Source organism: Trachymyrmex cornetzi, unplaced genomic scaffold (genome assembly GCF_001594075.2).
Source record: "Trachymyrmex cornetzi isolate Tcor2-1 unplaced genomic scaffold, Tcor1.1 scaffold248, whole genome shotgun sequence".
In the NCBI taxonomy this organism is placed as follows: domain Eukaryota; kingdom Metazoa; phylum Arthropoda; class Insecta; order Hymenoptera; family Formicidae; genus Trachymyrmex; species Trachymyrmex cornetzi.
In genome coordinates this window covers 1,318,247-1,331,051 of record NW_017297144.1, presented here as the reverse complement: position 1 = coordinate 1,331,051, position 12,805 = coordinate 1,318,247, and the positions used below count along the sequence as shown (strand labels likewise).

The following is a 12,805-nucleotide window of genomic DNA, read 5'->3' as shown; positions in this document are numbered from 1 at the left end:
GACTATATTTTTTTCTCAGTGTACTTATAGCGAATTCGATTAGACGCACTCAGTGCGCACTGGTGCACATTAAAGCCATTGTACAAAAATAACGTAAAGATATGTTTATACATAAACATAGAAATCGATTAAATACTGAAATACTCAATACATTTTATTGTACTATTACGTAACATACATATTTTATAATTCGAAATATTTAATTTCGCTTTTATATTCAAATTAAATCAGTGTACAACGGCTTTAATATACACCAGTGCGCACTAGTGCTTCCAATCGAATTCGCCATTAGATAACGTCACTATTTTAATGTTTTTTCACGCAAATTTGCAGAATTATCATTTTCTTTATACAAATAATACTCATTTGATATGTATTTGATATATTCTGAACGTTTAATTTAATCTTATTGTCTGCGTTGTTATTGCAAAAAGCTTTCTATCCATTTGTCACAAATTTGAATGTTTTTTTGGAGAATTTAAAACGAGCTTTGTGATTTAATCATATGCAGCTGACAAGATCACGTTTATTTTAAAAAATAACAATGATGTCAGGAAGCATGCATTAGCATGTAAACGAAATCGTCAATTTAAAATTCTTCATACGCCAATTTACATCAATCGATTAGTTTCTTATTTCTGTTCACGTAATGATCAATCCATTTTTTACGCGATTATCAGAGCCAGCTGTAAATGCACACGAGGGACGCACATTATCGACCGAGCTGCAACCACCCGCGCCATCCTCAGACGAGAAGGAAGGCTATGCTACAATCTATATAATTAATTTATACGCTATAAAAAATAGTAGCAGCAATTTATCGGAGGAAATGTTTCAAAATGAAGTCATAGAAAAGTTACCTGACATAATAGGTGAGTATAAATCAACGAATGACATATGATGTCTCATATCTCATCGGCGTATCTTTTCATAAATTCCATTTGACGTTTATTATTTGTAAATTAACGAGTACCTTGCAAGAAATGATAAGCAAGAGCGAATGAAGCCAAGAGAATTCTTAGAAGAGATTTGAATAAAAAATATGTGCTTGCAGAGCCACTAGTTTCTGTCATCCTAGTAGAAGAAGATGATGAAAGTGAAGAGTCAGAAAATCATCAACCTGTCGATCTCGACAAATTTGCGGCGGGATTGCAAGACGAAGGTTTCAAGGTCGACAAGATCGATCTTAACAGTAAAACGAAAGTGCTTAAGATGAAATTGGAAAAGGCGGAGGCACAGAGTATGATAGATTCAGCTTTGAAGGGTGATCAGAAGAAATTCCGTCAAAAGAGGTCCTCCTGTATGAGTTGTAGAGGACATGGTAGGTATTCGAGCGAAAGTGGATATTATCCAGGTGATGGCGGTGGAGGGGGATGGGGTAGGTATTCGAGCGGGGGTGGATATTATTCTGGTAATGGTGGCGAAGGTAAGTCATAATCATAACTGCAAAGGGAAGAAGTATATCTAATCGACGAATGTCGGCAAATACTTATCTATTAACTTCAGTGTTGAAGTATGCCTGAAATCTTTGTACTACAGACATTTTACCAACTTAAAACTAACTTTTTTCTAAATAAAAAATTAGTATTAAATAGGTATAAAATTTTCGGAAAAATAAGCTGTAAAAAATAAATGACAGAAAATTGGCTATATAACTACTTTATATATCAGTAATAATAGTTAGAATGCATATAGTGCAGAATTTGCATCAAAATATTGCATTAATTGTTGTAAAAATGAACAATTTGCTGTGCATATTTTTCAGAATTGAAACGCATGTTCGATTAAATTGATTTTCCTTTTGATTCCTTTAGATACGACAATTATTGCATATTTTCCTCAATTTTTGCATGTATTATGTTAAATAAAAAATAAATTATCACAAATGAGAAATGAATTATTAATGGCATACTCCTGCATCGCAGGTATTTTCAAGGAACTCGTTTGAAAATAACGCTTAAACACTAATGACAATTTCAGGATGCAGCATCGAGCGAATTGAAGGAAGGAAGAAGCTATATAAACAATACTTATTTTTTTAACTAATAAAATATTAAATAAATAGTATTAATAGTAACAATAATCATAATATTAAATAATCTCTTATATATAAGAAAAATATAAATTTTAATTAAAACATTAATTGACAGTAACAAAAATTTTTTGCTCGCTTAGCTTTTTTCAGCTGAAATTTTGCAATTTATAATAACAATAATAAATATAACGTCTAAAAAATATCACGTGTCTAAAAAATATCCTAATTATATATTAATATACATTGCTATTGCTAAACTCCATCATAATTGCGCATAACAGGGGCATGCTTTGTCTAGGGCAACAAGGTTCTGCAGCAGTGATACCAGTTTTAGTTGTACCTGTTTCTACAGGACACCATCATCATCATGGTCATCATGGTCATCATGGTCATCATGGCCACGGCTGTTGCGGGTAATATTCTACAACTGATCAATACTTGTATGCGGTTTCAATACTTTGTATGGTAATATTTTGCAACTGATCAATACTTGTATGGTATTCATTATAGATCTATACTTAATTCTTTATTAAAATTTATGATTCTGAAATTATTGCTATTTATTTTTCTACATTTTAAGTGGTGGCGGATATGGTGGTGGCGGATATGGTGGTGGCGGATATGGAGGTGGAGGTGGGTATGCTTCTGCCTCCGCGTCAGCCCAGGCTCAAAGCTGGTAAATATATTAGCCAAGACAATTCATCAACCAAGGACAATTAACTTACATTTACATCGATTGAAACATAATTTCCTTTTTTCAGGGGAAGAAAAAAATGAGCAGATATATATAATCACGTAAACATGTTGCATCGCTGAGATTAATGATTTATGCTGCCTTCATGTTTAATACACATGCATGTATAGTACAAAAAACAACGTAGATTTTTCGAATAATCATTACAAATAAACTTTATGAGTATCAATACAATATCCAAAAATAACCTTAAAATATTGTAACACGTTTCCTCCTCATCCGTTTGTATAACAGACACTCGTATAACTGACGCACAGTGGCCGCGAATAAATAACAAAACAGGTTTGGCTCTAACAAAAATTACGATTCACTGCTTATTCGGACGTAAATGACTTCTTAGAAATAATTACGAGGTTCGTGATTAGTTTTTCATGGAGCTACAGTAGAAGAAGCGCTGCGTGTTAACGAGACATGTTGCATCTGCCTCCTCGCGTGGCTTTAATAGTCCATTAATTTCTACACTTCTCGATAAATAACAATAATAAAGGTGCACTTATGGTAATAAGATAATATATCATTGCTATCATTTTTTTTTCGTTAACTCTTAAATCCGTGAAAACGGAAAGTTTTCTCGGAAAAGACCTTCGTATCCCGAGGAAGCTAATTTGTGCAAATTCCGTCTTCTCTCTGACGTGATCATAAAAAAACTTAATTTGCACAATTAAATATTTTAATATGATCACGTCAGAGCTTCGAAGATATTAAAATAATTATCTTTTAAATGGAATCAGAATCAAGCCTAACTTGGGAAAATATGAGAGTCGTAATGTGTATGAGAAGAGATTATAATTCGACGACAAGCGATAAAGTTCATCATCCAGGTTCGTGAAGCGTAATGCATGCTCGCATCCGTTCCGCATTATATCACATGGAACCCGTTCCGCATTATCAAACCGTTGTAATTCACTTGGTACCCGCAAGCGGCGGCGCCATAATCTTGCTCAATTCTTTTCTCGCATAACGTTCCGCGATCGGCGTCATAAGTAACTCACGCGTATTTCTATCGGTGGGATTTAAACAGCCATAACCGGGCTCTCTATAAATACGATCGGTATTATAGCGACGGCACCGCAGCATCCGCGGAACGATCTCAGCGATGCGCCAGCCGACTGTCCGTAGCCGCGAGTGGCAACAGTAATTACGGCGCGAGTTGAATGAATGTAACGGTAAAGCCTTTCGATTCCTTTCTTCATCTATCCGGACAGAGAGAAAGAGAGTACCCGACGCGGAACGAATCACTCGCCGAAACGCGAAACCGGATCGAACCACGATCGGAAGCGGGTTCCATCGGACAGACGTATTCATCTCGCGATATAGTTGGGCGCGCTCACACTTCAAGCCGACGATCCCTTCGGCAACTTTATCGGTATGATTAACTGCTGAAAATAAGAACATCACGTTCAAAGCACGAGAAGAGCAAATATAAAGAACGTAATTCGCTTCATGCTGACTATAAAGTAGCCTATCCGCTGATCATTTACTATATGCGTCAGCAACTAGTTTTTTTACTGTTAATTTCACGATCGTAACTACAACAATTACATATCTTAAATTCTTTAAAATTTTCTTTATTTTATTCTCTCTCCTCACTTCTCTCTCCTCACTTACAATCAACTTTTCATTTCTCAAGACTTCATCTTTGAAGCTATACTATTGTTAAAATTAAGGTCAGGAGATCTATATCAAGAAAGATTTGACAAAAAGCAAAAAATAAGACATGAGAATACGAAAATAAAAATAAAAAAGTAAAAAATAGAATAAAAATGCAAAGTGTCTAATTTATTATCTTAAATTATTATCTTTTGTAAGCAATTATATGTGCAATTCTATACACATAAATTAAAATTGATTATTTCAAAACCAGGACTGGGCGTGTATGTGAAATACTTTTATTTGAAAAACAGTATTTGTAAGACATGTATTTTGTATTTTGTATTCCAGCAGAAACACATGAAAATATTGTGTATTTTGTATTTTAAATACTGAAATTGACAATGAATCTTATTATTTGAATTATAAAATATGTAGGTACATAAAACTTTCAATTTTTTAATTTTAAATACGTATCTAATACTTTTATGTGCTCCGCTGAAATACAAAATACACTTGTATTGCAAAAACTGTGTTGTAAATAAAAGTATTTCAAATATATGCACAGCCCTGTTCAAAACTTCGTATAATAGAAAAATACTATTTTAAAACAATTCATTTAATTAGGCCTGTGCAAAACTGACTGAATCTAGATGGAACAGAGAAATTCAAATCTTTTAGAATCTTGCAATGTAAATTTTGAAAATCTGTCATTTTCTTGAAATTCTGGATAATAATAACGACGGTTTTGTGAGAGCAATGGCACACAACAGCTTGAAGAAAATGTAGGTCTGCGGGTCGTCAAATGCTCATTGACTCCGATCGATCGTATAGGCAAGGACTATTCTTCTACAATCGAGCGTATTTTCTGGTCGTTGACCGTCACCGGCCGGCAAGCTCTGTGGATTTCGCGACCACAAGTCGCTCTGCCAGGAAAAACTGGGCAAACCAGGGACAGATCATAAAAACTCACTCCGACGAGCGAAGTAATTATACGTTCGGTGGCCTCCCTCGAGTTCTCTCAGGGCGCTCCGAAACTACCAAAAATTCGTATGTGCGCCACTTTCAATACATCTTATTATTAAATATTTCGAGTGTACTTTGAATGTTGTATTTACCTTTCCTATTTTTAAGACTCCTGGATTTGGTATTAACACTACTATTATTTATACGTGATTTTAAATATACAATAATTCTTTGTTTGCTTTGAAGCAAATAAGCTCTTCGTGAATTATATGTAAAGAAATTTTTTAAAATTTCTTTTGCAAAGCAAACAAAAAATTATTTTATATTCGCTTTCCCATTGTTATTAGTAATTTTTTAAAATTATTTTTTCTCAGTGTACAAATATTTGAATGACACATATATGAATTTTTTACTAAAAATATTTAATAAAAAGTAAATGTAAGATGTTTTTCTCCAAAAGAAGTCTATTAAAAACTTGGTAAATAAACCTTTATAATAAAATAAGAATACTGTTTGTATTAATAATAATTTATGCACCTTCAGACTATTTATATCCGTTAGTAAAACGTCAAAAAATTATTAAATTATTATCATTAAAAATAATCGTGACAGGTTAATGGTAGTTTCTATCTATAAGTCAATATACTAGCTAATCCCAAGATTGATAAGAAAGTTATTCTAGATAAAACCGGATTCTGCGACTGAAACTAATTAACGGTTTTTACATCCTATCATGTCAATGAACGACACGGTATTAACGGTAGGAAATAAAAAGATCTATAGATCATCAAGATTATAATCGAACTGTCACGTAAAGATTCAGTGATATAATAATCATGAAATAACATTTCCGCGAACTGAGTCACTATCATATACACGAGAATGTTAGCTTTACACGCAAATATTTCACAAAGATATCGTAAATGATATGTTCACCAGCAATATTAACTCAGTTTTTATCCCTTTCAATAGACTCTAGAATTGAAAAGCAAACATGTCTAACCATTTGAAACATTAATCACTGTCGATTGTAGCACGCGACTTAATCCACTACTTCATTATTTCACTTTTTGTGACGACAGCATATATCAGCGCTATCGGTAAATTAATGACGTTACCGCAGATTACGGGCAAGTGAATAGACCCATATCCTAGATACATCCGCCGCAGGTGTGCGAGAGTAAGTCGTCTAATCTCACTTGTACGAAATAAGAAGTATCGTGTATAATAATGTATAATCACTATTAACCTTTGCGCTCGTGCGTTGAATTATGCTCGACATGCTCCATCGGACTTGACTGTACGTGATATCGAATATATCTTTTACAGGCTCATCTTGATCATATTTGAATGTCTAACTCAAGGCAAATATCTTTTGTAAAAAAAAAAGATTAGTATTCATACATCATTGAACGAAGCATGTCTTATCTTATATTTGAACAAAATTGTTCTATATCCATATAATTTTATGTATAGCTACTTTTTAGATTTATTACATAAACGGATGAGAAATAACATTAATAAATTAAGTTTTCAATCAATATAAATTAATTAAGTTAATGTAAATTAATTATAAATGTATCCACGTTTAATTATTAGGATCAAAGTGGAATTAATAATTATTATGTGTCCTAAATCTAATTATAATAACTGAGTATTAATAACACAGTATGTGTTATACATTGATAGAAAAGATTGGCTGCTACAGTAAATTAGATGGTAAAATATGGCATAGTATTTTTAATTGGCAGTAGCCAATTTTTAGTTGCGTTAGCCTATCCGCAATATCAGTATAGGATTTCGATAGGCTAACGCAATTAAAAATTGTTTGTTGCAACCAATTAAAAATGTCATGCCATATTCGGTCAATTTTTTCTTTCAGTGTAGTCTTACTCGGATGTAATTTTATTTTAGTGCAACTCGAGGCACGTCTACACAAAATAGAAGTATATGTCAAGTGACATATACTTCACTAACGAGAGCACTCAGTTCCGAATCCTTAAGCATGATCACCTGTTAGTATCCGTCTAGTATCGGCAATAATTGTAATAACGATAAGATAGCAATTGGACGGGATGAAATATTACTGTTTCGTCGAGGCGCAGAGTCTACACGTCGTTTTCTACGATTCAACGCCGCGTGATTCAAGATTGCCGGCGATTAGAGCACACGATCAGGCTTTAATTTAATCCTCCGGGAGTCTCTCCGATGGTCGTAAAGGGAACCGGTTGCATACGATTGGAATTTAAAAAGGAAAGCGCGCGATATCGCGGTACAACGCACACATGACGTTTTCCTTTTCCGCTCATACGCGTCGCGACGGAACGTTTTTTTTCTTCCTCGCGACTCGATGGCGGCGTAACATTTTAGATAGTGATTCTCCATGTCTAAATGGGAATTCCGTGCTAACCAATTGGCATGCAATAACCGCGTATTCACCTGCGCGTGCTACTTTATCGATATTACCAGAAGGATTGAGGTCATCGTGATTTTTGAAGACAAACGCATTTGAGAAAGCGAAAGAGCGGCAGAAACATAATCAGATGCATCGAATCTCGTAGATCAGGCGATATAAAATCAGCAAACCAAGAATATGTAGTATCGGCGACCTTCGTCGATAATCCCAAACGGCCTAGATTACAATAAAGCCATCCTGCTTGCCAATTGCAATTGATCTAGTCGCGTCACGTTCGACATAACACGCATGAGTTGCATGAGGATCAGGGACAGCATAGGCGCGACTGAAGACTAGCAATTATTCATAAGTCGCCACGACAACGCGTCACGAATTAATCCCGAGTGCGATTACATTTTAATGTCGACATGTTTGACATGTTCGATCCAACAGGTTTAGCATGTAATTTATGTGTAATAAGCGCTTATCAGCAATTTATAATTATGCATTTGTATATCATTTATAGCTAAATGCTACTGATCATTATAATGTCAAATTCTTTCTGGAGAATAAAACTATATATTTTGTCGCTACATTGCAACGTAATTGCATATCAAAATTCCAAAATCTGGAATTTAAGCTATAAGTATATAAGCTCAAACTATTATGCTATTTTATTAGAGATTACGCACGTATCTGACGAGGTACATGCGCACATTTACTTGTCTATATTCGTTAGTTACCTTCCCTTGCTCGATTCGATCAAGCGGAAACGGGGCGGTGATCGACTGTGATATACTATGATTGAACGATTATTGCAACAGTGAAAATAAAAAGTGACACGGTTCCATTTTTTCCCATTGTGCAATGTGGGAATTATCCCCTGTTTTGAAAAAACTTTCAAAATATAAATAAAATTTATTATTTTCTATAATAAATTTAGAATAAATTTAAAATAAATTAATTAGATTGTGTAAAACCATGTACCACTTCATCAATTTTTTAAATAATATATAACTTCTGCTTCATATTTTTTTTATTTTTTCCTTTCTTATTAACCTTTTTCATCATTTTATTCTTCTTATTACATCAATTATATATATAGTATACAATTTTGCTGAAATATCTGAAAATTTAGTTACATACAGATCTGAAAATAATTTTGCTGGGCATTAAAATAATTATATAAGAGCTAAGCATATAATGAGCAATACTGCAAAAAATTTGATATTTTAGTAAGTTTGAGCGTCCTACATCATTATTTTGATTACTAGTTCAACAAAATTATTTTTGAATCTGTAGCTAGCTAAATATTTAGGTACTTCAATAAAATCATTTTTTTCATGTAAGCAAAAAGAATAAAAAAGTATATAATAAGTTTAAATAAAAATTTAATAGCATGGCACACAATCTTAATGAGACAAGAACTCCTATTCGCGAATTAATTTAGATGAACGATACGGTCGATGCTTACTTCGATCTAGTGGAAGAGCAGGTATAACTTGTTATTCGAAGCGACTTGTTTCGCAGCCTATCAAGGTAGACTAGTAGAAATGGCGTAAAATGGAAAGTGACGTAATTTTAAATCTCCCTTGGATGCTGTCACGCGAGCAAGCGAAGATGATAGCTGACTCTTGCACCTGTCGTCACCTCTGCTCGAAAGAGATGCATTGACGCGATGAACATGCAAGACTGAGGGTCGAATAGAGTGATCCTGACCTTTCTCCCAAGATACATTAATACTTTCAAGGCTCGTATACATCGCGATAAGATGCTATTAAAAGGAGAGAGAAAAAGGAAAAGAGAAATAGAAATCCTATTATCTTCTGATAGAACGTAATTATCTATAGAAAATTACTTGTAAGAAATACATTTAAAGAATTATTTTATTATATATAGATATATTTTTTAATAAAAAAATTTCTAGATTGATATAATAGATATATTTGCTACTACTTGCAGATTTTTTGTGAAACAGATCCTTTGAGAAAATTTGTTTTAATACAAAATTTATTCATTTGAAATATTTTTAAAAGTTGCAAAATATTAAAAATATTTTTAGATAGCAGGAATAAGAAGGGATTATCTTCATTTCGTGTCAGAATTATACCGCGAGGAAAATATGCAGTTAAGATTCTTAACTTGTAGTAATATAAATAGTGGATCGTATTTCATATTAATTCCTTCGCGCACTGGCACTACTATCTAAATTATGTTCTTCACGATAATGCATTAACACCAAAACGATTACATTCCCGTTTGAATCCGCGATCAAACAAAGACAGATCTTGAATCTGTGGCTATAAAATTAAGAATTACCATTCACTTAATTTAGTCATCTATTATAAAAGAAACATTTTTTCATCATGGAAAGTGTCTTACCAAAGTACCTCCCTTACAGAACTCTAATACTGAAAGATAGTAATTAATTACTTATGTTAAGTATTAAAAGCACTGTTGGTCAGTACTTTTAGTACTCCAAATTAATAATTTAATTACTGTCTTTTAGTAATAAATTGGCTAGTATTAAATTGGCTAATATTAGATTTTTTTCTGTAAGGGCTGTTTGTGACAGCTAATTTGAGTTCTCGGCTTAATTGAATTATCTTATAAGACAAAATTGATAGATAATATGTGTAGATAGATCAAAACAATGTGAAATACAAATTATTGGCTCTTGCAAAATTATTATTTCTCACAATAATAAAGATACACAATAATAAAGATACATTATATATACCAAAAAGATGCGTGTATTAGTTATAGAAAGTATATGTCTTAAAATAAGCGAAAATTAAAAATTGTATTATTTGGACGTTCAAAAAGTATTCGTACAGTCGAGAAATTAAGCTCCTAAAATCAGGAATACATGCGAAGCTCGTTTGTTTATGTTACAGAATGTATTCATTGTATAAAATTATTAATTAATGTTTATTTTCTACAAATAAGGCTTTTTTATAAAAAATTCCCTTGAATACTTTTTGCACTCACTGTACGCGCGTATTGTCGTTAGTGTGTATTACGAAATGAAGAAACGGAACTGTGTCTACGGTATCGGTGTAATAACATGCGAAAGAGATTTCAGAAGATGAAGCCTAGCGAAAAAAAGGCGATACGGTTAACGGTAGAGTGTCGTGTGAGTATGCTTGTTAGTATGAACTTTAATAGTCAAGATCCTATCAAGGTGAGAAAGGATTCGCGGCATTTAATGACAACATCTATCGTTCGTCGATGCCGTTGTCATATTTCAGAGGACGTTCTTGCTTCAGTACAAGACGATTCCATCAGAACGCTTACTTCATCATTGCGAGTAGAAAAGGAAGCCTGTCATCTGTCCGATGCTGTTCGTGTAGTCATTTTTTACAGGTCAGAGATTCGTCGTCAATAATAGATGTTTATGTGAAAAATATTTTTTCTATATATATGTATATTCAGAAGATATGTAAAATTTTATATAAGCACTACGGTAATTTCGAAGTAAATTGCTAAGTCATATAATGCATTTATAATACGTACATATATATATAATAGAATTTTATATATATATATATATATATTTTTTATAAATGACAGAAATAGCATGCAAATTATTTCTATTTATAAGTTCATGTACACTGAAAAAAAATTAGCTAAATCTGAGTAAATATTTCTTTGAATAGTTACAAGTAAATATTTATTTAGAGCAAATAAATATTTGCTCAATAAAATATAATGATATTTAAATCAAATTAATGGTTCTTGTATCAAATAAATATATGTTTACATTTAGTAAATAATTTACTTAAAAAATATTTACTTAAATTTAGTTTTTTTTTGTATTGTAGATATTTATCAACGATTTTATTGTATATCGATCGATCATGACTTTCAATTTTTAAAATACGTTGATGACTACTTACACAATATCAATCGAAAAAATTCAAGGCTTAAGATTTCGGGTGGTTTATACATTTATGAAAAGTGATTGCATTATAATTTCGCTATTATATAAATATGACACAGAATACAATGCATAAAAAATTTAATGTTCATGTGTATTTTCAATCTTTATAAAATATTATTTTATTAGTTATAGCTAAAATATTCAAATTATTATTCAAATTATCAAAAAAAGCATCCCTCATAAAAGAAATAAGATCCATTACAGCTTTTGAAATAACCTTGTATAGTGTGCGTAAAACGCGGTGGTCGGTCGTACGAAACCTATTATCAGCGCGTAAAGGGAAAGAGAGAGAGAGAATTGCGATAAGTTGCGCTCGTTTGGCTCGATTGCCGAAAATAAAGAAGAGATCAATTTTTTGTTTCCATATTAACGGAACGGCGTTCCTGATGCTAACCCCGAGGAGCCTCTCCGTAGTATTAGCCAAAGGGTAGGGGACCGTACATATAAAGGAGAGAGCCCCATGCTCCGGGGGCCCAGTACCGTTCAAAGATGCAGGCTGCCGGGACGCTGCGTGGTACCAGGGCTATCTCCCTTTTGATACTCCTGGTACCTCTCATTAGCTATGCCTGTGAGTAAAAACAACGTTCAAGATTCCCGCCCGGACGAGTAATGATATGTGATAACATGCAACCGCATTGTGGAGGATTAGTGCTGTGCAGTGCAATTTAGGATTATAGCTATAGTGTGCTATTTCCAAGATTTTAAAAAACGCGAATAATAAATTTTAAGAGCATAATAAATATTTTAAAAACTATCACATAAATTACGAATTTTCGTAAATTACAAAATAATTCAAGGACAATCTTTTAATTATTACTATATTTTAATTGTATGCAAGTAAAATAATATATCAATTAAATATTAATGAAATAAAAATTTCAATTTTTTTAATTATAAAATTATTAAGTCAATTGACAATATTAATAAGACTCAATAAATTATAAATTAGTAAAAGTAATAGGGCTACGAGTCTGATAATCTAAGTTTATAAAAATAGATGGTATGTGAAGTAAATAAAACGAAGAAGTACAACAATACAATATATAATCTTTCGCGCAAATATAAAAGCAATAACAGACGTACGTTTCGGTCAAACTCAGACCATTATCAATGTTTAAAACG

The 12,805-nt window shown here is 32.6% G+C and overlaps 2 protein-coding genes across 2 annotated transcripts in view; both read left to right on the top strand.

Moving 5' to 3' along the window:
• Positions 1 to 2,973, top strand: part of LOC108761484 (FKBP-type peptidyl-prolyl cis-trans isomerase SlyD) — a 3,613-nt gene extending 640 nt beyond the window's left edge. Inside the window, exons 2-6 of the mRNA XM_018508088.1 lie at positions 681 to 872; positions 1,055 to 1,321; positions 2,388 to 2,448; positions 2,616 to 2,711; positions 2,797 to 2,973. Of these exons, the coding sequence (XP_018363590.1) occupies positions 681 to 872; positions 1,055 to 1,321; positions 2,388 to 2,448; positions 2,616 to 2,711; positions 2,797 to 2,812 (632 nt within the window). The 3' untranslated portion in view covers positions 2,813 to 2,973. The remainder of the gene's footprint in view (positions 1 to 680; positions 873 to 1,054; positions 1,322 to 2,387; positions 2,449 to 2,615; positions 2,712 to 2,796) is intronic.
• A 9,189-nt stretch (positions 2,974 to 12,162) lies between these two features.
• Positions 12,163 to 12,805, top strand: part of LOC108761378 (uncharacterized) — a 3,263-nt gene continuing 2,620 nt past the window's right edge. Inside the window, exon 1 of the mRNA XM_018507871.1 lies at positions 12,163 to 12,251. Within this exon, the coding sequence (XP_018363373.1) occupies positions 12,173 to 12,251 (79 nt within the window). The 5' untranslated portion in view covers positions 12,163 to 12,172. The remainder of the gene's footprint in view (positions 12,252 to 12,805) is intronic.